Source organism: Chanodichthys erythropterus, chromosome 20 (assembly GCF_024489055.1).
Source record: "Chanodichthys erythropterus isolate Z2021 chromosome 20, ASM2448905v1, whole genome shotgun sequence".
NCBI classification, from domain to species: domain Eukaryota; kingdom Metazoa; phylum Chordata; class Actinopteri; order Cypriniformes; family Xenocyprididae; genus Chanodichthys; species Chanodichthys erythropterus.
The window spans coordinates 10,291,942-10,319,839 of record NC_090240.1 but is presented as its reverse complement, the minus strand read 5'-3'; the positions used below and the strand labels follow the sequence as shown (position 1 = coordinate 10,319,839).

At 39.2% G+C, this 27,898-nt stretch overlaps 1 protein-coding gene across 1 annotated transcript; it reads right to left on the bottom strand.

The window, feature by feature from the left end:
- On the bottom strand, positions 1-27,889 carry LOC137008757 (EMILIN-3). The gene is made up of 5 exons (XM_067370475.1): positions 27,729-27,889; positions 8,015-8,137; positions 6,844-7,121; positions 3,527-4,059; positions 1-1,302 (listed from the first exon to the last, which is right to left on the bottom strand). Exons 1-5 carry the CDS (start codon positions 27,887-27,889, stop codon positions 1-3), a joined length of 2,397 nt encoding a protein of 798 aa, XP_067226576.1.
- Between the last annotated feature and the right edge of the window lie 9 nt (positions 27,890-27,898).

Here is a 27,898-nt window from a genome sequence, read left to right as displayed (position 1 = left end):
TTACTGACCGTCACCCCGCGGTCTTGCGGGGTCCGTTTTGCTCATGCAGTCTTTAAGACCATCCTTCAGTTGGACAAGCTGCTCAGAATGGCTTTCTAGCGTCCCGTTGACCTGTTCCAGGAAGCTGACCGAATGCCTTTCCAGCTCACTGCGGATTCTCTCAAGGTCATCGGCCAACTCACCTAGGCTGCCACACTGTCCTTCAACCTGGGTGATTCGACTTTCCACCCCCATCACTTCCTGTTGCATTCCCAGCGTTGTAGTGCGACAACCCTGCAGTTCCCCGGCCAACCTCCGCCGCAAGCCCTGGAGTTCCGCCTTCAACTGGATCAGCCTCCGCTCCCCGGCCCCAAGCATGGACGCCTGCCGCTCCACCAGATCCGAGATGCCCTGAACCTGAGAGACCAGCCGGCTTTCCCGTTCCTGCCAGGTGGAATTTACCTGACCGACTTCTCGAGCAAACAGGCTGACCGAATCATGTAGTCCCTTCAAGGTACGATTGACAGAGTTGACATTGATCTTGAGGAGAGTGATTTCCCCTTGAATGGAGCCCTCTGTGTCCTCCTGGGATAGCTGTGTAAGGAGACCCTGTAAGGTGTTGTTGAAATGATCCAGTTTGCTGGAATGCACGTCCAGGCGGTCCATCATCTTCTTTTCTGTTTCCTTACAGTCTTCTACCTCCGTCTGGATGAGGGCCGTCTCCGGGCTAGAGGCAGGGGAGCAAGCAGAGGTGCAGAGGAGCTCAAGGACAGACATCTGCTTCTGCATCCCATCGAGGTCAGCCTCCACCCTCCTCCTGACACTGTCGATCTCCGTCTCCAGTGCCGGCACAACTTGCCCCTCTAGCAGAGCCGGTGCCGTGGCGTTGCTCAACTCCTCAACTGCTACGAACAGACGTCGCTCCAATGTCTTCAGCTTATCGTCTAACAAAGTCTTGAACCCATCCAGGGAGCTGAACCCAGGCTCCAGCCCATCTTGGTGGCCATGTTCAGAGGCATTAATCCTGCCCTCCATGTACACCAGCCGGTTTTCCAGTAGAGTCTCGATGTGGAGTGTCTGGTCAGTCATGTCCACTTGTAGCTGCCTCTGGGACTCGGTCAGGCCTGTAACTGAGTCCTCCAACTGGAACATCCTCTGGGTCAGGCTGTTTATGTCGCCACAGCAGCTCTCGGTCACAGTCAGACCCTGGATCTGTGCCTGCAGCTCACCCAGCTCTTTCCTCAAACCCGTCTCACGGCCATCCAGGGATAGTTGAATCTGTTCCTGACCTGTCAGGTGCTCTTTATGACACTGCTGTTGAACCTAAGGACAGGATACAGGAAAACTTAGATTAGGTGAATCAACTTTATATCATAGCTGATGTTGCTCTGCCTCAAAAACTTGTATTATTTTCAGTTTAATCCTAATGCTAAATAAGTTCTTTATACTCTTTATAGCTCTTTATATACTCCTTATATCTTTATACTCTAATTTTATACTCTTACTTTTTATATGCTTTATACTCTTACAGTTCAAAAAATCGTTCTAAATATAAAAAATAGCAGAGTCCACACTACAACTATAACGATAAAGTTATAAACGAACGATATCGTTGTGTTCACTTTAAGAATGATTTTTTTTTTTTCGAGCTGTTGAATGATAAAACACTGACAGCTAATCAGTATCCATTTGAATTTAAGGGCTCACACATTTAAAATGGCAGATGGCATTTCAGAAAAGTTAATTGCTGAGGTCCAGAAAAATCCACCACTGTTTGACAAGTCAAACCCCCTTTTCAAGGATACTTTAAAGAAAATGGATGTGGACAACAATTGGTCATACCCTCAAAATAAATAGTGAGAAGTATTAACGGAGGTGAGATCATTACGCCAGGCTAGCATGAAATAAAATTTACTTAGGGAAAAAGACTAGGAAAAGACTAGGTGTTGTTTTTATTCCACTATATTGTTAGATTAGACTGATTACACTAGCTAGATTCTCTCAAAACATAGCATGCTGAGGACATGAAGTTGTGTGTATAAGTAAGTGAGTGAGTGAATGGGTGTCCCATACTCGCAATTTGTGCTCTGCATTTCACCCATCCAAGTGCCGCACACACAACAGTAAATATTGAACTCACACACCCCCAGAGCAGTGGGCAGCCATTTTTGCTGCGGTGCCCGGGGAAGGATTGAGGGTTAGGTGCCTTGCTCAAAGCACCTCAGTTGTGGGTAATTAGAGTGGAAAAGAGCACTGTTCATATGAACGGGCCTTAAGATTAATGAATCCTAGTCTGTACTTATATATTAATACCAAAGACTCTACAGTGCAAGTATTTCAAAATTGCTGCATGAGTCATACTGAGAAAGTGTGAGTTTGCTACTGCAAAAATCAATGATGGCTTGAATATTGATTTGTTTGCTAATCTTCCAAGAGTGTCTAGTTGTGTAATTAATATTCATCACCAGTCTTCACAACAGATAATGAATGTGAGTTAGTTAATGTGCAGCTCATATTAAAACAGATCTTGCAGGATTGATATATGTTAAAGGGATAGTTCACCCAAAAATGAAAATTTGATGTTTATCTGCTTACCTCAAGGGCATCCAAGATGTAGGTGTCTTTGTTTCTTCAGTAGAACACAAATGATGATTTTTATCTCCAACCGTTGCCGTCTGTCAGTCTTATAATGCGAGTCAATGGTAACACAATTTATAAGAGTCAATAAACATGCACAGACAAATCCAAATTAAACCCTGCGGCTCGTGACAATTGATGTCCTAAGACACAAAACGATCGGTTTCGTGCGAGAAAACAAATAGTATTTATATCATTTTTTACCTCTAATACACCACTATGTCCAACTGCGTTCAGCAACCGCTTAGTGAGGTCTGATCGCGCTCTGACATCGGCATTGATGTCTCGCGCATATACTTCAATGAGTGCTAGACATAATTTCCGCTGTCAGAGCGTGATCAGACCTCACTAAGCGAATGCTGAATGCAGTTGGACATAGTGGTGTATTAGAGATAAAAAATTATATATAAACACTGTTTGTTTTCTCGCACAAACCGATCGTTTTGTGTCTTAGAACATCAATGTGCTGTCACAAGCCACAGGGTTTAATTTGGATTTGTCTGTGCATGTTTATTGACTCTTATAAATTGTGTTACCTTTGACTCGCATTATAAGACTGACAGATGGCAACGGTTGGAGTTAAAAATCATCATTTGTATTCTACTGAAGAAACAAAGTCACCTACATCTTGGATGCCCTGGGGGTAAGCAGATAAACATCAAATTTTCATTTTTGGGTGAACTATCCCTTTAATATACTCATGTTTGATCATCCAGTATCGCTAAAGTTAATAATTCTTCATTTCAATGCCTGCTTGCAATGCTGCACTGTGACATATTCATGTATGAAAAATTAGTCACAAAAATTTAATTAGTCACAATTTCTGGTTCATGCCGACTTGAATTAGAACCAACAAAACAAATGTCATTATGTTCAACGGTCTTTGTGAAAAGTTGAGTGAACCACTCACCTGACCGATTCTCTCATCACAGTGAGTCTCCAGACCCGTCAGTCTCCTCTCAAAGCCATCGAGGACATCTGCCCTCACTCCGGCCAATCTGGAGTCCAGAAGTTCCTCTAGATGTCGCTGATCACCAGGGATGGGTCTCCCTGTGGCAGTGTCTATTAGTCTCTTTAGCTGGCCATCATGTCCCATCACCATTCCACGGATCTCATCCAGCATGTCACTTTTGACCTTCAGCTCATCTTTAACCTCCATCACTCTTCCCACCAACTCTCCAAAACCAGGGAGGTTCTCATCGCCATCTAAGCCATTTGGCGTGCCCTCTGGGATCAGCCCGAAGCCCACAGAGGTATCCAACAGCCGGGGGGCGCCACCGAGCAATGAGGTCAGCATCTTCTTGGTGTCCTCACGAAGAGAGATGCGCAGACGTTCCTCCATGCCAATCACCATGCCATTCAAGGTGTCCAGATCTTTAGAGAGTTTACGAAGGTTTTCTTCAATGCGGTCCAAACGTTCACCAGAGACTCCCGCATTTGGACCTTGGAAGAAGTGGGAAAAAGATCACTTTTAAACCTTTGCAAACTACATTTACGAAATTAGAAAAGCAGGGTTTCTGGGGGTTTGTGAAGGAACTTCAAGGGGTTTGTGAGTTGATGAAAATCTAATAATGAATTATATCTAATCAGAGGTGTCAAGTAACGAAGTACAAATACTTCGTTACCTTACTTAAGTAGAAATTTCGGGTATCTATACTTTACTGGAGTAATTATTTTTCAGACGACTTTTTACTTCTACTCCTTACATTTTCACGCAATTATCTGTACTTTTTTACTCCTTACATTTTAAAAAATAGCCTCGTTACTCATATTTCATTTCGGCTTGTTTTCATTCCGGCTTGAAAAAAAAAAAAAAAAAAAAACTATCCAGATAAATCGCGCCATCTGGATAGAGTGAATTTGATTGTGGTTGGATGAGACATATGTCTATGGGATGAGAATAAACATATACAATTCTGACACCCTATTGGGTTGTAAGCGATCCAGCGCACCTGCACGTCACAAATCACGTCAAATCACAAATCACATCACACTCCAGCACGGACGACAGTGCTGGGGGTCGTTACTCGAAAAAGATGATTTCTTAAAAGTTATTATTTCTCTAATACTGGCTCATTTAGGCTATCACACTGGTGCTTTCTCTTCGTCCTCTGCAAATTAAGCTAGGTCGGTAGAGAGACGTTTGAATAAATTAGCGTATATGCTTACTTACGCCGGTTTTTAAACTTTTTTTAGCACGACCCTTTTTATTTACGTGCCCCATAGTCACATACAACCATGTAGCTAAACAAGCCAAAACGAATTAATATAAAACGAAACTGAAGGTACGTTGCTCTCATGGTGTTATACCTCTCTTTCACTGAAGTGGAGCAGTGCTCTTGCTGAATGGCACGGATTGCACTACGGACTATTGTTCCTTTTATATGTTTTTTTTTAAACTGTATTTTATTTTTTATAACGAACAAGCTGCGATGTCACGTTTCCAGTGCTTTGTTGTGTGTGCATGAGGCGCGGGCGCGATCAAACAGCTGTCTTTGCAGGGGACTTGCCTCATCGTCATGGCAATGGTTCGTGGCCAGGTCAGATTACGTCAGGCCCTGCGTTCCATTCGGAGGGGCTCATCCCTATGCCCTAATCCCTTCAAAGTGTTTAACCTCCGGAGTGAGAGCTTCGAAGGGATGAACGGTGTAGAGGTCAAAAATACTCCTTTTTTGGAACGCACTTCTGCGTCATCTTAACGAGACAATCAAGGAGGATAGATTGCGCAAGCTGCGCCCTTTGTTTAACGTTAGTTTATTCATTTATTTTTGGTTTATCGCACCATAATGTATATTGTGTCTATGTATTTGAAACATTTGAATGGACTGATAAAGGGAGCTGTAAAATATTTTTGTTTAAGTACAATGTCGTTTTGACCATAATAATGTACTAAATTTAACTCGTATAAATATTACAGTAGTATAAAACACTATACATATATTTATAGCCTCCTGTACCCATTTTGTGATGACAAACAACTTTCCTGTGCAAAGGATCATGGGGGTCCGAAGTGTCCATCAGTTGTACCCTTCGAAATCCTTCATTCCGAAGGGCCCTTTAAAGTGGCCAGTTTTGAACACTTCGGTTTGAAACGACCCTTCAATATGGCGGCCATGATTTTTTCACTCCGAAGTGCCCTTCGGAGGGCGATATATCCCGTTTGGAATGCACCGAGAGTTTGTTGCCGTTTGTTGGATGGTCAGACGACCAAACAAACGGCGATTAAACATTTTCAGCCTGGTAAAAACAGACTCCAGCCAACGCCAACACCTATCCAACAAACTCCAACAGACGAGTTTGTTGGCATTTGTCGGTGCGGTGTGAACTGAAAGAGCAGAAAACTTTGGCGGGTTGGCGGGTGTTAATGTCAAGCCCTGATTGTTACTAAGCCTGCCCTGGGTACACCAAAACTACCCACATTTTTCTTGTCCGCTGCCCTCACAGATTCCTGCAGTTAAGCTTGGATGTACATTTACATTCCAATAAAGATTATTTATGACATTTTGAGGAGGTGGAGTGCACAATAGACCCCCGTGACACGGCCTAAGCTTTTGTCCCTAATGGCATTTTTTTCCCTAACATTACTTTTACTTTTATACTTCAAGTAGTTTTGAAACCAGTACTTTTACACTTTTACTTGAGTAAAAAGCTTGAGTTGATACTTCAACTTCTACAGAAGTATTTTTAAACCCTAGTATCTATACTTCTACTTGAGTATTGAATGTGAATACTTTTGACACCAGTGTATCTAATGTAAAATTAACACAAATAAATGGGGCTCCATGATAATCATGATATAGTTTAGTGTGATTGTCAAATCAAAGTTATTAATTAATTAAACAACACCAGTGTAATTGTAATGTGGACTGAAACAGTATCACAACTAAAATTTGTATCTATTTACTTGCTTATCATGTGACCATTAACCGATATCAGAGAACCGTGAACATACAGAAGTGTTGTCAAATTATTTAAATATAAACTTCAAAGCACAGGGGGTAATTCAAGTAAATATTTTACAATTTAGGGATTTAGCTGAGAAAAAAATTGGGAAACCCTTGCATAGATGTTTGGCTTTAAAACTATAATGTACCATTGTAAACATTATTACTTTGTAATGATCTATTTATTACATTTATCCTTTACCCAACTGTTAATATTAATTGCAGTGTTCATGTAACATTAATAATCAAACTGCTAATGGTGAGATATGTCATTTGCATTTACCATAACTTGTTTTTGGAGTTTCTGGTGGTATGAATCCACTAGGGATGGGTTTGTTGTCAGGGTGACCTCCAGGAAAGGGGATCCTGGGATGACCCCTGGGGTAACCCTTCACCCCGGGCCGAGGGAAAGAGCCCTTGAAGGGTGGCATCATGGCATCTGGGTCAGAGGTCGGCCCATCAAAGCAGTTCTCTCCAGAGTAACCAGGGCAACAACGCCACTCCAATTCAGTGATGGTTTTGTAACCAATTTTGTACTGCGGTTTATAGAGTGTCCGATACCTGCAGGGAAAAACACGCTGAATGTCACAAACAGAATGAACTTCACACTTCATCATCCATTTGCCCTGTGTACATCAGGGTTTTTATTCACTGACATTCAGGTAAGACCGTAATGATGCAGCCTATTATCCTCTGAAAAATAATAATAATACTTTTTTACTAATTTGTTACAGCCGAATATATTACTTTTTTTGTCAAATTATATTTATGGTTTGGTTCAAACATTTATTCAAACAAATATTAAATAAAGAAATAAAAAATAAAGAAATAAAGAAATAAAACTTTAAAAGACCATAATGTTTATTGTGATGTCTTTTTTAAAATAGGCATCATATTTTCTGTTATAACAAAAGAAAGAACGTGTGACAGAAATATAATTTCTGCAGTCAGAAGAGCTAGTATGTGTTCTACACATCAACACTATTTAAAAATACTGTTTTTTTTCTCTTAACTTTTTCTGTTGTTTCTGTCATTTGCTTTTAGACAAACTGAACAAAACAGGTTTCAACTTGAAAAGCATGATTTTCAATTAGACCAATGTAGAAAACCATTTTCACTTTTTTCAGTGTACTCCATCAATTTATCTCACATGTTTACATACAGAAGCCAAATAATATCATACGCTTCTGCTGCTCTCTGAATGTAAAACTGAACAGCTTTACTGGACTTTGAACAGTATTCTAAGTGGCCACTAGAAGGCAACTCAAGGACACAATAAAAATTGCTTGACATCTTCAAACACCACCAAAACATGACATAAACATAAACATATTTGAGACTATCTTTCTCTTGCTAGTTTGAAAAAATAAAAACCCATTTTGAACTATATTTTGTTGTAACACTAAAATCCCTCTACATTCTATTCCATTCAAGATTCTTAGTGCATGACTTACATGAGCACAGGACATTTCTGTCCCCATATGCACTTGGTAGTGTACTCTGGTTTGACATATGTGGCCACTCCATCTTGCATTACACAGGTGACGTTCTTCTGGACAACGTAAGCACAGAAGTTCCTGTTGTGAGGATAGAGACATGCAAAATGAATAAGTAAGCCGGGCTTTTTATTATTGGGTTGAGTTTCATGATGGAAATGATCATTTATTTGTAAAATTTTTTACAATCACTTTTTCACTTGGCAAAGTAACATCAGCTAAAAAAAAAAAAAAAAACAAAAAAAACAATAAAGTTAAACATCCACCAGAGAATCTTTCAGTATTGTAAACAGAAAATGCTGCAGAATGATTCATTAAAGCATGAAATAATATACAGTTCCACAATCCATGCTGAACTTTGCATCAGTGTTAAACTAAAAAACACACCCATTCACATTCGTTCAAACTTTTTCATCGGAAGTGCAGCTAACTGCCTAGTGTCCACAGCAACAAGAAACAACAAAGAGATACTGGCTATGTAATAACAGCAATGGAACAGATATGCAGCCACAGTATGCTGCATGTCATCAACAATTTCATGTAAAATTTCCTAATTTTTAGCAGTTTGATTAAATAATGATTAAAGAAAGATATAATAACAATATTGCTAATGGCTCGTTTATCACACAGGAAATGGAAGGTCAAGTTGTTGTTGTTTTTTTGTAATGTGGGACACAGTATTCCATTCAGTGTGTTTCTCAGTGCTGGGGATAATCCATTACTAAGTAATGAGAGTTACATAATCAGATTACTTTTTCAAGTAACTAAAGTAAAGCATGACTTTAAAATTTACAGCAAGACTTCTGAGTTACTTTTTCAAATAAGTAATGCAAGTTACTTTGTTGTCACATTTTTTGACTGGCACTTCTCCCTGTTCCATGAAATCTGGAGTGAGTGCAAAGACGCTGTGTGCGCAGTGTAAACAAACATGATGGTTATTGTATATCTAGACGTGAGCATGCATTTACTTATGCATCACTTGCACATAAACAGATTCAGTATTCCTCGAAATGAAAAAAAAAAAAAAAAATGAAATGAAATGAAAACTCAGAATATTATGCAAACCTGCAATAATTAAATATGTTCAATTTAAACTTACTTTATTAATCAATGTCTTTGCTGTTGACCTTCAATAATCCAATTCAACCATACGCATAAGCAAAAATTACTTCAAACACCACATTTGTGTTTCTTTCTTTTTTTCTTTTTTTTTTTTTTTATTGCTGAAGAGTGTTGAATCTTCTCCACCGAACCTTCTCCTGCGATCCAGAACCTGAAAGGTTTGTTTGAGCTGTGCCCTCTACTGTACAGGCGTGAATTTGCATTTCCTTCAGCCTGAGTCTTACTCATTTCACTTTTGGTGTGAAAGGGCCTTTACATTTGCCAAAAATAGAACTTTGTTGTTGTTGTTGTTAAAAAAAAAAAAAAAGAAGAAGCAAGCCGAGCCCAGGTATAAGTAACCAAAGAGTAACATTACATTCCATAAAAAGTAACTAAGGCAATTAGTTAATTTTTTAGGAAGTAGCACAATGTTGTAATGCATTACTTTTTAAAGTAACTTTCCCTAACACTGATGCTTCTCAATACATAAACATAAAAAATGCACATTGTGGAAAGTGTAAATACTGCATATACTGCAAAAATAGTAACAGACTGACCAAGTCTGTCTGAGATTTATACTGCCATTCTGAGATTTACTGTATATCATTAAATTTTGTCAAATATGTATTCCATAATATGTATATTATATTCCATATGTCTGATTTTATAGTGCCTGGCATTTACTTTGTTCTCAGCTTGCTAAAACATAGTATGAATAGTATAGAAATATGCTATTCTGTCAAACCCAAAGTCATGTTTACTAGCTCTATTAGGAACAACATTATACAGTGATTACACAGCTCAACAGCTGTTGAAATCTGATTTATGGCTGTCTAATGCTAACACCGCTATGAAACAAACAGTTTTGTTGAAGTGATACATACAAGACACACAAAGAAACCCATATTTGGCTATAAATTTGCAAAATACAGCCCACATGTACAGTACATGTGTCTTAACACAGAGGGCTCATAGAAAGAAGAGCAGTCATGCATTGCTGTACTAGAGTTGGCATTTTCCAGTGAGCCTGGAGCAAAACTCTAAGTCCTGCTGTTCTGCTTGAGAGATCTGGACTGTTATAGAGCTTCAATCATTCACAGTGTGTAAGGGAGTTCAGGTGTAGAGAAATTCTTGACATTAATGAATCTAATTACAAGTGTGGCCAGTGAACTACCTAACAGGAGAAGTCTGGTGTGTCTTCATTTTTCTGTCTTAAAGCAGCTTGGAGATTTTTAAAAATAGTGTGTGTGTGTGTGTGTGTGTGTGTGTGTGTGTGTGTGTGTGTGTGTGTGTGTGTGTGTGTGTGTGTGTGTGTGTGTGTGCTTTTGTTTATATTACATTGTGGGGACCAAATGTCCCCATGATGTAATATAAACCTGAGTTCACCTACATCGTGGGGACCAGCCAGCGGTCCCCACAATGTAAATGGGTTTATAAATCATATAGAATGAGTTTTTGTGAAAAAGTAAAAGTTTGCACAGTTTCCTGTGAGGGTTAGGTTTAGGGGTAGGGGCAGGGTAGGGGGATAGAATGTACAGTTTGTTCAGTGTAAAATGCATTGAAGTCTATGGAAAGTCCCCACAATTCACAAAAACAAACATGTGTGTGTGTGTGTGTGTGTAGTAGGTGTGTGCGTGTCTGTGTGTGTGGCCCTGGTAAACCCAAAATGTCCAAAAGGCAATATCCAAAATCCTTGTCCTTGTGGAGACATTTTTTGGCCCCCAATGAGGAAAACAGTAATTCATACCTAGTGATTGTTGTGTTGTGTGATTAATAGTGTGACTTGTGTCATTAATTTAGGCAGCATTGAATAGATCTGTGCAAACACTGCAAATGAAGGGAATGCAAATAATTACATGCAGAATTCTCAAGATTTTCTGACTGTGAGTAACGAAAAACAGACTTCAGCATTCAGCATTTGTTTGTCAGGTGAGCGCACACTTGGAAGAAAAAGGACAACCTCTGTAGTCAAGCAAAATGAGTCCAGGTGTTCACACATAGCCCAATTCAACCATAGCTGCATGAGCTGATTCCATCAATATGAAATTATGTCCACAGGAAGACCAAGAGAGACATGACACAGATACAGTATACGTGTTAGACATGTTGTTTGAAGTTGCAAGCATTGCTTAAGTTCTGTCAACAATTAAAAAAAAAAAAAAAAAAAAAAAAAAAAACCTAATGTTTAACAACAAAAAGGTCATTTACTAGTATTTCATGCATTTGCATTTGTTCATATGGAACAAAGTATCTTGTGATGCTGCTCAAATTACAGTACTGTGACTTGTGAAAGGACAAATTAACACATTGTCAGACATGTAAAGTGATCTAAGAGCCTCCTGTGATGTGTTAAACAGGGCCTATGATCTGTGTGGTGCATATGAAAGATGAATATTAGCTCTGCAGGCTGATCTCCCAAACCACAAAGACCACACAGCATGTGGAAAACGTGTGTTCATCTATCAGAGGAATGGTGAAAGAGGCTATTGGAGAGATCTTTCAGCTGGTGTGTCTTCTGTGTGTGTTGGATTCATCTCATGGGATAAAATGCAGCGATGAATTGATAACAATGTGAGGGGGGCTAGTACATACACCTGAGGTACACCACATGAAAAAAGAGGTGCAAAACTTGTCTCAGCCTCAAGTAGACGACATTTACTGACCATCTGATGCAAACAGTGAAGAAAGCTGGAAGAAAGTTATCACTACTTACTACTTTTGGAAATCTATAAACGTTTATGTAGTTGTTGTTTTTGTTGTTGTTGTTGTTGTTTTTTTGTATTTTCTGAAATATTAATCCCAGAATCATTCACAGAACTAACTAATTAACTAAATAAACAAAACAAATGGTGCTTGGCAACTGCACATTTCAGTCACTTTGACTCTTCCTGTCTAAGTGGGAAGTTCTTGGCCAGACTTTACAGACCAGACTTTATGCAGCTGGCTACATGTGACTAGTGCAAAAAAAGCAGAGCCACACAAATTGTTTTAGACCATCATCTAGCTCAAGATTTAGCTGTGGATTTTCATAATCTAAATATAAATGGCCAGCATTGTTTAAAATGACCCCTAGTCACCCTTGAGTAATGCACAGGCATGTCAAAAGCTTTTAATGGCACTTAAAGCTTACAGTTGTGAGATGGAGTTGTGCCAGAATTTTCCTCTCGTTCTCCATATAAATATCTCCCTCCATTTTTTCATTGTTCTCTCTATCTCATTCACTCTCTCACTCACACTAATGGAACCAATCTTTCATCGGTCGTTGAGTTCAGTCATTGGTCATGCTTTAAAGAGTCACTCTGAAAGGGATGGGGCTACTGACAGTATAAATATGGAGATACGGTGCATGGAAGCTTTTTAGGATCCATTAACTCTTTCTTTAGAAAGAGGAGCTGCTACACACTATTGAACAATGGGATACATTTAGTATGGAGATACTGTATCCATCCTCCAGAATAGCAAGAGTAGAGTTCAGAGAAGTAATAAAAATGGACCTTCACTCAAACTAATTAGGCCTGCTCTCATGCACAGCATTCAAAGATACATGCAGAAATAGATGTCAAACTGATCTGAGTTATTTTCAGCTTCACTACGGACCGCATCTGTGGCAAAGTGTCAATTATCATGCATAAATGAACAGAAAATATATTCAATTATGTTCATTTATTTATGATGCACAATGGAAACCTAGCAAGCAAAAATTCCAGAGCTTTTAAAAGTAGGCATACCTTTGTCTATGGCACTTATAAGAATTCTTCCCTAAAGCTGTTTATAACTGTAAATTTGCAATTTTTTAAATAGCCAATTGGCTGCTTTCCTGGATGGTGAAACTTCTGGTTATCTGCCATGCTGGTAGATGCTGTCAACACCATTATAACGGTCACAAGCCTGTTATAGGGGTTGTTGCTCTTCCTCAACACTAGGGGCACTAGAGGGCATTAGAGTGTTTTAGTATAAGTCAGGTAATATGGTAGAAGGAGAGGTAGCATGCAAAAGCTAAAGCATGGCCTCGCCATGTGCACCTTAAGTCCTGGTTGGGAAATTTGTTTTAAATGCTCAACTCCAAGTAAGTCATGTTATATTGTGTATAAAATGTGTAATTTATCTTTTCATTTGGTTTTGGAAGTGTGAGAATTTGTTATTTGTATTATTTGTTTATTATACCTTTAACTTTGTAGAAGGACTTTTTGTATGGGGTCTGGAGGATGGTCCTTGAAGGGAAGTTTGTGGGAAAGATTTTACTTTCCTTTGTACTACAAAATGTCTTCAACTGTTCCATACCACCTTTATACTGATCTATCAAGAACTTTGATCTCTGAGTACAGCAGGTAACTGGCTGGAGAACTTATTGGACATTCTGAGAACTTGAATGGAACTCAGATAAGACTGTATTCACCCCATTTCCTACTGTTGTCATTCATGATCATACAAGATCTGTATTGAATTGTGTGTACCTTTTTGCTCTTTTTGTGTGGAAGGTCTAAAGGAAATAACTATGGCTATGCTTACTTGCATGTTTTTTTTTTCATTTCTCTTTTTAATATAAATATGATATTTTGCATTCCATATGAGTCTATGAGTTGTTGTATGTTTTGTTAAACAGATTGTTATTGCAGTAGATTTCCTTTTTATAAATAAGTGTATGACTAGTCTTTGGTTGAGTTAAATCAGAAACCGTTATATAAATGGCGCCCCAACAGGGCCTCTATTGCATTTAATGTTTGTTGTTTGTTTGATGATATAGAAAATGGCAACTCAGAATCAGCATATTGAGACAGAGGGTGAGTGTGAACCAGATTCCAAGCTTGACTTTACCACTGAACCATTTGTCATCAGGAGGGAACCTATTAGAGAGCTCATCAGCACATTCAGTGAACTTTATATCGACTCTGAAGATGAGGAGGAAAGAGTTGTTGAGTCTCTTGATGACCTTTCTTTTCCACCACCTCCACCACTTGAAATGGAAGAAAGACCGGAGTTTAACTCTTTATCGCCGATGATGGACAGTTTGGAACAGCTAGAGAAGAGACTAGTAAATCTGGAGAAAGGACTAGAAGAGTGTAATAAAAAGGTGGGTGAAAGTTTTTCCCAGATCGAAGTGGAGAGTAGATGCAAGAAGATGGAAGACAGACTAATCTATCGAATGGAGAGGGAATGTTCTAGAATTCAGCAAAAACTTGAACTTAGTATCCAAGACTTGGGTCGCTCAATGGTAGACCGTTTAAAACGAAGAGACACCTAGCTTGACAATAAGTTCAAATCTCTCATCCCTCTGAAGTCAACTCCAATTCATCCAACCCAAAGCTCTATCCGGCCTCCCTCAGTTTCCCAAGTCAATAACCAAAACTATCAAGTTCAACCCAGTTACACACAGTTGTCTGGTTCTGAAAATCCTTCTGCAGTTCCACCTGTAAAAATAGAGTTTCCAAACTTCGATAGCAGTGAAGAGGATGATCCAGTTGCATTTATTGAGAGATGTGAAGAATATCTAGCCATCCGACTTCTATCTGACTATGAAATACTAGCTTCTCTTACATCTGTTTTAAAAAAAACACTGCAAAAGATTGGTGGGTAGCTGAGAAGAGAAATGTACAGACCTGGGAACAATTTAAGCAATTCTTCCTGTGTTCATTTTTGAATGAAGACTATGAAGATGAAACGGCTAGAAGGCTCCTAGAGAGAAAACAAGGTGCACAAGAGAACATACGAGATTTTGCTTTTCACTACAGAGCCCTCTGTTTAAAATGGAAAAATGTCTGAAAAAGAGATCTTGCAGTCCATTCTTAGAAACTGTAACCCACGTTTAGCCAGCCTACTTAGAGGAACAGTACGAGATGTGGGTGAATTGGTAAGAATAGGAACACAAATTGAGAAAGATTTGGAGGAAGCAAAAAGATACTGGAATAATGTTAACGCTGAGGCTCAAAGAAAGAAGTCACAACTTAACAGTTCCTAAACCTCCCCATGCTAACACAAGAGTAATGCAATCAGTCCAAAGTACTTCAATACAAGATCCAAACATGATTACCCTACCTATCCTGCTGAGAAATAGGTACTTACAAGCTGTCATCGATACAGGAAGTACACTTTCTTTGATTCAGGAATCCTGCTGGAGGCAACTGAAAAATCATGAGGTATGGAAGTCAAGTAATGGACAAAATTTTCTACTAGCAAATGGCCAAAGCCAAACAGCTTTAGGAAAATCTGACTGGGAGTATGAACTACAAGGCAAGATGTTCAAGTTAACCCTGTATGTAATGAGAGACTCTGATTTGACCGTTCAAGTTATCCTGGGAATGGATTTCTTGATGACTTCGGGAATAATATTAGATTTCAAGAACTTACAATATTGTTTTTCTCCCATGGATGATGGTATTGTGCAGAGGTTTCCGTTGTGGTCTCATGAATCTTCCAAACCTTCACTTCACTTTTATCTTGCACTACCTACACCTCAAATGACTGTAGAGACCTTACAATCCATCAACCAACTGGTCATGAAAGCAGACTCAACTGATCAATTAAAAAATCAACTAGAAAGTTTGGGAAATTGGCCAACTGTTTGTACTCATGAAATTGGTCACTCCAAAATTGTAAGACACCGAATCATCACAACAGATGAAATACCTGTTAGGAAGAGAGCATACCGAGTGTCAGTACCCAGACAACAGTTCATTGACAATGAAATTCAGGAGCTGTTAAGTAAGAATATTATTCGTCCCTCAGTCTCTCCCTGGGCTTTCCATTGTACCAAAAAAAGGTGATTTAAGACTGTGTGTGGATTATCGGGGACTGAATGTAAAAACCCACTTGGATGGTTATCCCATGCCCCAGATTCAAGACATATTGGAGTCCTTACATGGAGCATCAATATACAGTACTCTAGATTTGAAGAGCAGATACTGGCAGTTGGAAATGGAATCTGACAGTATCCCAAAGACTGCGTTTGTAACAGCAGCAGGACAATTTGAATTCTTGCGTCTTCCGTTTGGACTTAAACTCTGCAGCATCATTTCAGAGATTGGAGTGTGTTCTCAAAGACGTTAGAGGGAAGTGTTGCTTTGTTTACATAGACGATATAGTAGTGTATTCAAAAAATGAACAAGAACACTTACAACACCTGAATCAAGTCTTTACCTGCCTCCAACAAGCTGGTCTTACGGTGAATTTCAAGAAAAGTAACCTTGTGCAACGATCTCTCTCCTTTCTGGGCCATGTGGTATCCGCTGAAGGAGTAAAAACAGACCCTTCTAAGGTTGCAGCTATATGTGATTTCCCAGTACCTCAGTCTCTCAAAGAGTTACAAAGATTTTTAGGATTGGCTGGATGGTACCACCGCTTTATTCCAAATCTATCTGAAAAAGCCGCATCACTCCATTCCCTAAAGAAGAAGCAAGCCACGTGGGCATGGACTGAAGAATGTCAGCAGTCATTTGAAAGAATCAAACAAGACTTGTCCAAAGCCCCGGTACTCGTCCCTCCTGATTTCAGTAAGCCTTTCAGGGTACAAACTGATGCGAGCGAAGTTGGTCTCGGAGCTGTGTTGACACGAGATTGATGGACAAGAACATGTGATCGCATATGCTTCTAGACTGCTTCGAGGAGCAGAGCAGTCATACTCTGTATCCGAAAAGGAATGTCTTGGAGTGGTGTGGGCTGTGGAAAAATGGAGAGCATATTTGGAAGGAACACCATTTGAGGTAATCACTGATCATGCCGCTTTAACTTGGGTCTTCCAACATCCCAAACCTTCATCCAGATTAACTCGCTGGACAATTCGACTTCAAGGCTAAGAAAAGGACAGAAAAGGACAGTGTAACATTGTCCCAGATACTTTATCCTGAAGTTTAGACACTACCTCAACACACATGATGGCTGTGGTTAAAGCCACCAGAGATTCTGGGGTCTCGGCCAATTTACCTGTTGATTGGTCAGATATCGCAACAGCACAACAGAATGACCCAGAAATACAAGAGTTGAGTCAAAAGGCTAATTCACAGACAAGTCTAGATCCATCTAGAGTTCACTGTTATTCAAAATGGATTCCTGTTTCGTAGTGTCCCAGATGGGCAAAAAGGGCCCAAATTACTGTTAGTAATACCTGCTTGTTTATGACCTAAGTTTTTTTTTTTTTAAGATATTCACATGACAATCCACTTAGCGGACACTTGGGTCGACTTAAAACGCTGTTGAGATTGATGGAAGTTGCCTATTGGCCAAGTTTGAGAAGTGATGTATGGAAATACTGCAAGGAGTGCCAAACATGCCAGCAGTATAAACCAACCCTCTCCAAGTTGTCAGGCTACCTACAGTCTACTCCTGTCATTGAGCCTGGACACATGTTGGGTGTAGACCTGATGGGGCCTTTTCGAAAGAGTCCAAAACAGAATGAACATTTGTTAGTCATAGTAGACTATTGTTCAAAATGGGTTGAATTGTTTCCATTACGTGTGGCCAAAGCACCTCAGATAGCGCGTATCCTCATTGATGAGATTTTTACGAGATGGGGAACTCCGGTCTATCTAGTATCTGACAGAGGTGCACAATTCACCTCGAATCTTCTAAATCTTGTATGCAAACAATGGGGTGTCATACAAAAGTTGACCACTGCATATCATCCGCAAACCAACCTAACAGAACGTATTAACAAGACCCTTAAAACCATGATAGCTTCATATGTCAAAGACAATCATCGTAACTGGGATAAGTGGCTATCAGAGTTCCGGTTTGCCGTTAACACTGCCTGGCAAGAGAATACTGGATTTACCCCAGCTGAAATTGCTTTGGGACGTAAACTAAAAGGACCACTAGAAAGAGCTCTAACAAAACCACCCAATCCTAGCAACCCCACATACGATACAGTGGAGAGACAGGAGAGCCTCATCTAGCTAGTTAAAGAGAATGTGCAACAAGCTCAGGCTAAGCAGAGACACTACTATAACCTGAGAAGAAAACAGGCTATCCATAAAGAAGGTGATCTCGTCTGAGTTCGTACCCACCCTCTATCGAAAGCTGATGATGGTTTCATGGCTAAGCTGTCTCCAAAATGGAAAGGTCCTGCTAAAGTTTGTAAGTGTTTGGGCCCTGTAAATTATACTATTTCCTTTCTTGATAATCCTGACATTTGTGATACTTATCATGTTCAAAACTTGAAGCCTTTCTATGGGAGTGTTCAGTCATCCAATGAGGGGGGTGATATATAACGGTCACAAGCCTGTTATAGGGGTTGTTGCTCTTCCTCAACACTAGGGGCACTAGAGGGCATTAGAGTGTTTTAGTATAAGTCAGGTAATATGGTAGAAGGAGAGGTAGCATGCAAAAGCTAAAGCATGGCCTTGCCATGTGCACCTTAAGTCCTGGTTGGGAAATTTGTTTTAAATGCTCAACTCCAAGTAAGTCATGTTATATTGTGTATAAAATGTGTAATTTATCTTTTCATTTGGTTTTGGAAGTGTGAGAATTTATTTGTATTATTTGTTTATTATACTTTTAACTTTGTAGAAGGACTTTTTGTATGGGGTCTGGAGGATGGTCCTTGAAGGGAAGTTTGTGGGAAAGATTTTACTTTCCTTTGTACTACAAAATGTCTTCAACCTGACTCTACTCTTCAACTGTTCCATACCACCTTTTATACTGATCTATCAAGAACTTTGATCTCTGAGTACAGCAGGTAACTGGCTGGAGGACTTATTGGACATTGTGAGAACTTGAATGGAACTCAGATAAGACTGTATTCACCCCATTTCCTACTGTTGTCATTCATGATCATACAAGATCTGTATTGAATTGTGTACCTTTTTGCTCTTTTTGTGTGGAAGGTCTAAAGGAAATAACTATGGCTATGCTTGTTTTTTTTTAATTTCTCTTCTTAATATAAATATATTTTGCATTCCATATGAGTCTATGAGTTGTTGTATGTTTTGTTAAACAGATTGTTATTGCAGTAGATTTCCTTTTTTATAAATAAGTGTATGACTAGTCTTTGGTTGAGTTAAATCAGAAACCGTTATACCATTCTGCTGCCAATAAGGATCTTCACATATTGCAAATACAAACCCGATTCCAAAAAAGTTGGGACACTGTACAAATTGTGAATAAAAACAGAATGCAATGATGTGTAAGTTTCAAATTTCAATATTTTATTCAGAATACAACATAGATGACATATCAAATGTTTGAACTGAGAAAATGTATAATTTTACGGGAAAAATAAGTTGATTTTAAATTTCATGGCATCAACACATCTCAAAAAAGTTGGGACAAGGCCATGTTTACCACTGTGTGGCATCCCCTCTTCTTTTTATAACAGTCGGCAAACGTCTGGGGACTGGGGAGACAAGTTGCTCAAGTTTAGGAATAGGAATGTTGTCCTATTCTTGTCTAATACAGGCTTCTAGTTGTTCAACTGTTTTAGGTCTTCTTTGTCGCATCTTCCTCTTTATGATGCGCCAAATGTTTTTTATGGGTGAAAGATCTGGACTGCAGCCTGGCCATCCTTCTACGCAGCCATGATGTTGTAATTGATGCAGTATGTGGTCTGGCATTGTCATGTTGGAAAATGCAAGGTCTTCCCTGAAAGAGATGTCTGGATGGGAGCATATGTTGTTCTAGAACTTGGATATACCTTTCAGCATTGATGGTGCTTTTCCAGATGTGTAAGCTGCCCATGCAACACGCACTCATGCAACCCCATACCATCAGAGATGCAGGCTTCTGAACTGAGCGCTGATATAACTTGGGTTGTCCTTGTCCTCTTTAGTCTGGATGACATGGTGTCCCAGTTTTCCAAAAAGAACTTCAAAATTTGATTCGTCTGACAACAGAACAGTTTTCCACTTTGCACCAGTCTATTTTAAATGAGTCTTGGCCCACAGAAAATGCCTGTACTTCTTGATCATGTTTAGATATGGCTTCTTTTTTGACCTACAGAGTTTTAGCCGTCAACGGTGAATGGCACGGTGGATTGTGTTCACCAACAATGTTTTCTGGAAGTATTCCTGAGCTCATGTTGTGATTTCCATTACAGTAGCATTCCTGTATGTGATGCAGTGCCGTCTGAGGGGCCGAAGATCCACGGGCATCCAGTATGGTTTTCCGGCCTTGACCCTTACGCACAGAGATTCTCTGAATCTTTGGATGATATTATGCACTGTAGATGATGATAACTTCAAACTCTTTGCAATTTTTCTCTGAGAAACTCCTTTCTGATATTGCTCCACTATTTTTCGGCCCAGCATTGGGGGAATTGGTGATCCTCTGCCCATCTTGACTTCTGAGAAACACTGCCACTCTGAGAGGCTCTTTTTATACTCAATCATGTTGCCAATTGACCTAATAAGTTGCAAATTGGTCCTCCAGCTGTTCCTTATATGTACATTTAACTTTTCCGGCCTCTTATTGCTACCTGTCCCAACTTTTTTGGAATGTGTAGCTCTCATGAAATCCAAAATGAGCCAATATTTGGCATGACATTTCAAAATGTCTCACTTTCAAAATTCGATATGTTATCTATTGTGAAAAAAATTTGATTTATGATATTTGTAAATTATTGCATTCCTTTTTTTTAATTTCACAATTTGTACAGTGTCCCAACTTTTTTTGGATTTATGTTGGATTTATTTTGGAACTTTTTTTTTTGTATTTATTTACAAACCCGATTCCACTTGCATGTCCACTTGCATGTTAAGCTTCCATTATAATTATATTACTATAACAAGTTTCTCATTTATTTAAACACTTTGTATATGTGTACACATTCACAATAAATTAAAAATTTTTCATGTTAACAGATGTGCCACAGATGTTTTCCATAGACATTAGATAGAAATTGATTGGCTGGAGTGCTGATGAGCTCAGTGAAGGTATTCCAGCCAATATTGTGAAAACAGAAATGTATAGATCCAACCCGATCTCAAGGCAATTCGTACGTACGAATTACAAGGCGGCTAATTCATACGAATTCATACGACCTCACTCATACCCCACTCATGCCTCAAAGCCCACCCCTAAACCTACCCTACCCAGGTTTAGACACATCGGACGGATTCGTACAAGGTCGTATGAATTTATATGAATTAGCCACCTCGTAAAATATGTACGAATTGGTCGTGAGATAGTGTTGATAATTCAGATATATTATGATAAATTCATTATTTGATTATGAATTAATTAATTATTATAAAAAAAATATAATAAAAAAAATATTAGTAGTAACTTCCAGTAATTATAGTGTACCTATAAAGGCTACATAGTGCATTTACACAGTACTGTTTTTTTATTGCAAAAGTGCACTGATTAAGTTGTTTCAAGGCAATTAAAACTACAACTATAGCATTTTTTTTTTTTTTTTAATATGGGGAATTATATACTCTTGTTTCATGTAGTTACAGGGTAAGTATTACATTACGGGCTGTAAATTAAAGTGGTGCTTGTTACCCTCTTGTTTCATGTAGTTACAGGGTACAGTAAGTACAATTAAAACACATGTATACACAATCTGATAACCCTTGGAAAATTTTTTTTTTGGAAAAACATCTTATTTCAAAACAGATTTAATGCTAAAACACTTCTTTTTCGTTTATCTTGCTTGGCTTCCTCCTTCTCTTGTTCCTCTTCTTTTTCTTTCTTTCAATTCTGTAGGCCTATGTATTAACAGAAAATGCAGTACACCCAGAAATATCCTCACCATTTACTCATGTTTTACCCTTATGCCATCCAAGATGTATACAACCTTCCTTTTTCTGATGAACACAAAAAAAGGTTTTTAGAAAAATAAATAATCTCTGGGAATGCATCAAACAGCACATAGGGGGGCTACAGCAATAACTACAGTAAGCCATACGACCCAATGGATGAATCAATGTCTTCTGAAGTGAAACGATGTGTTTGTAAGAAAAATACCAAATATTTTATATTTTTAAACTGTAGACTTTAAAGCTTCCGACCAACTGTCACCTGTGCGTACATGAGAGGGTTGAGAGTTCAAGCTTGTTTTTCATATAAATGTTTCAGAGTCTGTAAAATCAGATTGTGTGTTTTTATAGTACTTACCCTGTAACTTTATGAAACGAGAGTAACAAGCACCACTTCAATTTACAGCCCTCAGATGTCATACTTACCCTGTAACTACATGGAACAAGAGTATATTTCCCCAGTATTTAAAAAAAATTGCAATAGTTTTACTTGTCTTGAAACATGTAAGCCCAAACCAAAACAGCTGCATGTAAGATTGTTGTCTATCATAATAGAAGTTATTCTAAAATACTTACAGTATAAATAATTTATTTTCCTGGTCGTTACCCCTTTATTCCCAAGACTTTACATATTGTTCCCCTATACTTGCACGTACATACTTTATAGGTACACTATAATTACTGGAAGAAACGCTGTAAATACATTGTAACTGTAATCACGCAGTGTCACAGAGTGTCACATTGATAACAGCAACATGCTAACACTGTATGACACTGGGTTGCTGCCTATGTAGCATTCAAGATCTGGTTATCTGCCAAAACTGTTAATTTAGGTACATATTTTATGTCTTATATGAATGACTATCATTTTTGATGAATTAGTTGTCCAAATTTACAATAGCTTCTTTCTCTCTCAGCTTGTGGTGAGTCACTGATGAAAATACAGTGATAACGATTACATACAAATTACAAAACCCAAATTAGTTTTAATTGTATTGCAATATGATGTTGCTGCTGTTTGCAGAAACTAATCTTTCACTTGCACTGAATGATATAAAGAGAAAAATTTGAAACATATGAGATACATTTAGGCTGCATTCACACGGGGCGCCGGCGTTAACGCTTCTCGTTTACTTTGAATGGGTGACGTCATGCGTTGCCGAACTGAATTGTGGGTTCCGTCGCGTCGCTTCACTCGCGTTGCAAGCGGCAGAAGTTGAAGATTTCTCAACTTTTCAAGCGCCAACGCAGGCGTCATCCAATCAGATCGCCCTATGCAAATACCCTAGAGCAGTCGCAGCCAACTGCGTTCGTGCAACACCGGAAAGTAATGTGATTGGCTGCAATCAATATAACGGTTGCGTCAGCACAAGCTTCAGACACGCCCTCCGTCAAGCGTTGATGCTGACGCCCCGTGTGAATGCAGCGTTAGGGCTAAAATTTCATCAACATTACACTGGCAAAGGCATAATGACTTTGTGTAAGTCTTGGATGCTTTATTCTCATATGTTCTTACTGATGATGAGCTAATGATGAGCTATTGTGATGTGCTCATCAGGTTTTGTCATACAGACAACTATATGTGACATTTTCATGGACATGTTTGTTTAAAGATGATCATTAATTTTTTTATTGCATGTGTAATATACAGTAATTAGGGATGATAAACATAATATATATATATATATATATATATATATTTAATATACAGTATAGATCTGGCTATGTGAGACTAAAGTTTGAATTATTTCCTTTTCTTTGCATGACACTGACATTGCAATACAGAATGGCTCTTTCTGCATGTTTCATCTGTAAGAACAGGAGAGGCTCTCGTGAGCGCATGTTACCATTGTCACAGTCACCATCTCTGCCTCCATTCCTTCACTACATTTCCCAGCATCCTCCTTGGCTCCCACCTGCAAGTCCTTCTCAATAACCTGCACCTGCAACCTATCATCCTAATCACCTGCACTATTCTTGTTTCTCCTTGCGAACGAGTCTCGTTGATACCTATTGTGTGGAATATGTTGGATCTTTTATCTCCAGTGTTATCTCCAGCGTCATCTTCAGTGTCATCTCCAGTGTCATCTCCAGTGTTGTCTCCAGCGTTGTCTCCAGTGATTCCTCATGTGATCTTTCCAGTGTCCTTCTCCTGCATTCCACTCTACTGTGTTCTCCACTACCTTGTGTTCTCCTTGTGCCTGTTTGTTTGCCCTCTGCTGCACAAATAAACATCTGTCACCCATTCCTCTGTCCTGGGTCCCAGTTCCATTACAGAAGACTGGACCTTAACAGACTGCAGAATAATGGGCATTCTCCTCACCCCAGTTGACCCTGCCGATCTGCTTCTCACCATTTCCCATGATCACCGTCCGATAGAGGATTACATCAAAGAGTTCCTCAAACTCCCCACCCTGGAACAATGCTACCCTCAAGACCATCTTTTGGACTGGTTTAGACGTTCCACTCTTCAAGCAATTACCATCTGCTGCCACCACGTGTTCCCTTAAGAGGTACATCGAATACATTCTGTGGTTGTGTGGATCGTCCAACACTGTCAAGGAAGCAGTTTCGGATTTCCCTTCTGTCCCGGTCTTCCAACTGTCCCTTCCTGCCACAACTGGAATTCCAGAGTCTTGTCCCAAAATGGTCACCATTCCAGAGCCTCATTATAAGATGGCTGCCATTCCAGAGCCTCGTCACAAGATGGTTGCCATTTTCCAGAGCCTCGTCACAAGATAGCTGCCACGCCTGAGCCCTCAGCCAAGATGGCTGCCACGCCTAAGCCCTCAGCCATATGCCCATGGCCAAAGTGACCGATTCTGGGGCCACGGAGGCCACACCATCTTGGACCCTTGAAGTGCCAGATCCGCCCTGGCCTCCTGAATGGCCAGCTCCACCCTGGTCTCCTGAGCTGCCGGCTCCATCCTGGTCTCCTGAGCTGCTGGCTCCGTCCTGGTCTCTTGAGTTGCTGGCTCCGCCCTCGAGTCTATATAACCTGTTTGCCCTCTGCTGCACAAATAAACATCTGTCACCCATTCCTCTGTCTCCGGGTCCCAGTTCCATTACAACCATCACATCCTTTGGATTTTCATGGCAAAAATGTCCTGAGTCCTTCACATAAAAATCAGTCTACAAGCTTTCATAGACAACCTAGGAAGTCAGGGAAGTTTCGTTACAAGCTGTTCACACATTGGCAATAAAAAAAAGAGATTAATACATGAAGCTTCTTGCACGCCATAGTTGGCTCACAATGCTTTTGAGAAATGCACCCCAGTGTAGCAGTCACAAGCTGATAGCAAAAGACCACTTGAGAACTGCTCATAAGAGAAGACAAGATACAAACTGGAGTGGGTGGGCATGGCACAGGGCTCTGTGGTTACCCGACAGACCAAGATTAAGGTCTGAAACATACTCTTCATTCCATGCTCAAATTAACACAAAGAGTCAGAATGCAATGGATAATGCAGCTCAGGTGCACATTGCATTCTCAACGTGCTGTAGTAGGCATTGTACATCTTCTATGATGAATTTTCTTAGTCAGGTCAAACATTCCCTAGCAATAGCAAGGTAGCTTTAAAAGCATAAGATCCCAACCTCCCTTCAGAAACGCATAAATCCGTGTCTGACGATGTGAACAGCTCGCCTGAATAGGTTACCATCTCATAATTATGGTTATGACATGGCGTAAACACAGCATAAGCTCAGCATAAGCACAGCATAGGCTGTTTTGGTTCAGGAGGAACTGTAAAAGGCAGCTACTGTTTGTTTGTGGCTCTCTGTGACTGTCTGTCTACAACTCTGCATTGCCTCATGAAACGTTCTGATGATGTGTGATGATTTGGCAGTACACTTTACCATATCTCAAAGACAATATAAGTAATTATGAACTTACATATAAATATGTACTTAAGTCCTACTAAAGTGGGTCGAAAAGCACTCTTGAGTTCAACTACAGTATGTTCAACAAATTGCATTTAAAATAACTACAATACAAATACAATAATACATTTTCATTTAATTGTAAGAAGACGAAGAAGTTTTATTTATATAGTGCCTTTCCATAGCTCAAGGTCGCTTTACATAGAGCTATACAATATATTTGCAGATTTATACAGAACGTTTCTTGTAAATAATATAGAATTAAGTTTACATTCATTTACATTCAGTATATTCTTTTAAAGAAAATTATTTCCATAAGTACTTTTAAAAGTATGCTAAATTATACTTCACAAGGGTTGTCAAAGCAGAGAACATTTCCCTTTCTTTGTCCAATTCTGGATGGAATATCTTCACTGGGCTCATTGCAATGCATTCTGGGATTGCCTTTTTTTTTGTGAAGAATACATGATATGCTGCATTAGACTGTGGACAAAAGAAGCTATCTTAGAAGACAGTAAAATTGTGAACAGCTTTCGAATCGGGAGCATGGCAAAGAAGGCCTTAAGATGCTGCCTACATGGGCAGCTCAATGGAAACAGTGTTAGGCGGGAGATTTATAGGTTGTTGTGATTTACCCAAGTGACCAAGATGAACATGTTTAGATACACAAATGGTTTGTGTGGTAGCAGATAGTGCTCAGAGCATGGGTCATTGAGGACAGATGAGGCAGATACAACACCACTGCCAGCATTTGCGATCTGCATTTGATACCACTGGCATTTCAGAATTCCTAGATGCCAACAGGTCTTTGATGGGAATTTTCTCAACATGCCAACTGCTTATCTTTCAGTCAGATTCAAATTGCTCCAGAGCAACTTTTGGAACAAAATATCAGTATTGATTTAGGACATTTATACTGACTTCAGACTAGTGCTTTATTTGAGCCTATCCTGTTCCTATTCAAAATATCAGATTTTGGATTTTGTGTTCTGGTTTTTGTTTTTTAATGATCCAGGTGATTAACAAGTGCATTACATAGTAACAGTGTGTGTGAAACAGAGCACACATATTTAGAGGTTATGTTTTCCTACTGGCCCTCAACATATATTTTAACCAATCTGCTTTCTTAAGTTCAAAATCATTCTCACTGGTTGGTGCTAACGACTTATTGTTTTGCATGCGGTGAGCAGGGGAAAGTTTGGAGCGTGTATATAGTTTGAAGCCTGACAATTCTTTATATTAAGAATTAGTTCACCAAAATATCAAAAAGACAATCAAATATATTTGCATTTTTCAATGTAGCTCTATACGTAACAGAATAATACAATTTTGTACATTTTAGTGCACTGTAATTACATTTAAAGAACTTTTAATTAACATTTGTAGTTACACTGTTAACTTTACCCCTGTAACAACCCTCACCCCAAAGCCTAATCTGACATTTACTCCTAAACTTATCCAAACCTCAAACTCATTAGCTATAAATGTGGGAATTTTCCAGAACATAGGAGTTAGTAAAACCATCGTCATGTAGGTATTTATTATTAGTGCATAGTAGTTAAGGCCACCTAATATAAAATATGATCTTTTTTTTTATATGGTCATACAAAGAAAATTGTTAATTTTAAGCGTTGTGATGATTGTTATGATTTTAGAAAAGTATCCGTATTTAAAGTAAAAGTATTTTAATCACCTTTTTTAGTTCACTAAAAGTCCTGAGGTGGACAAATGAATTTCTGTAACTTCATACATTACATGTTGTTTCTCAAAGAATTTGAGCTCCTGAAACGAGCTCCAGAAAACGTTGTTAAAATAACTGCAGATGAAGCATGTGAAACTGCAGGACGCTTCTGTCACTGCTTGACATTTCATTTCTTGTGCACACACACACCCACATGGACTAATGCTTGATAAATTGGGCTTCTGTGCTGTACACACATATACAGTGTATACACACACACACACACACACACACACATCAAGCTTTACTGTTTACTTACTTATGGTGACCCATTGGTTTTCCAGGGTTGTATTGCGGGACGCTCCCAGACTTGTGTAGATTGTATCTGTATGGACTTCCATAGAGAATTCCTTTGGCATCCACTGAAGTCAGTAGCAACGTGACTAACAGAAGACCCCCACACGTGAATATCCCCCTCATCTTTAAGCA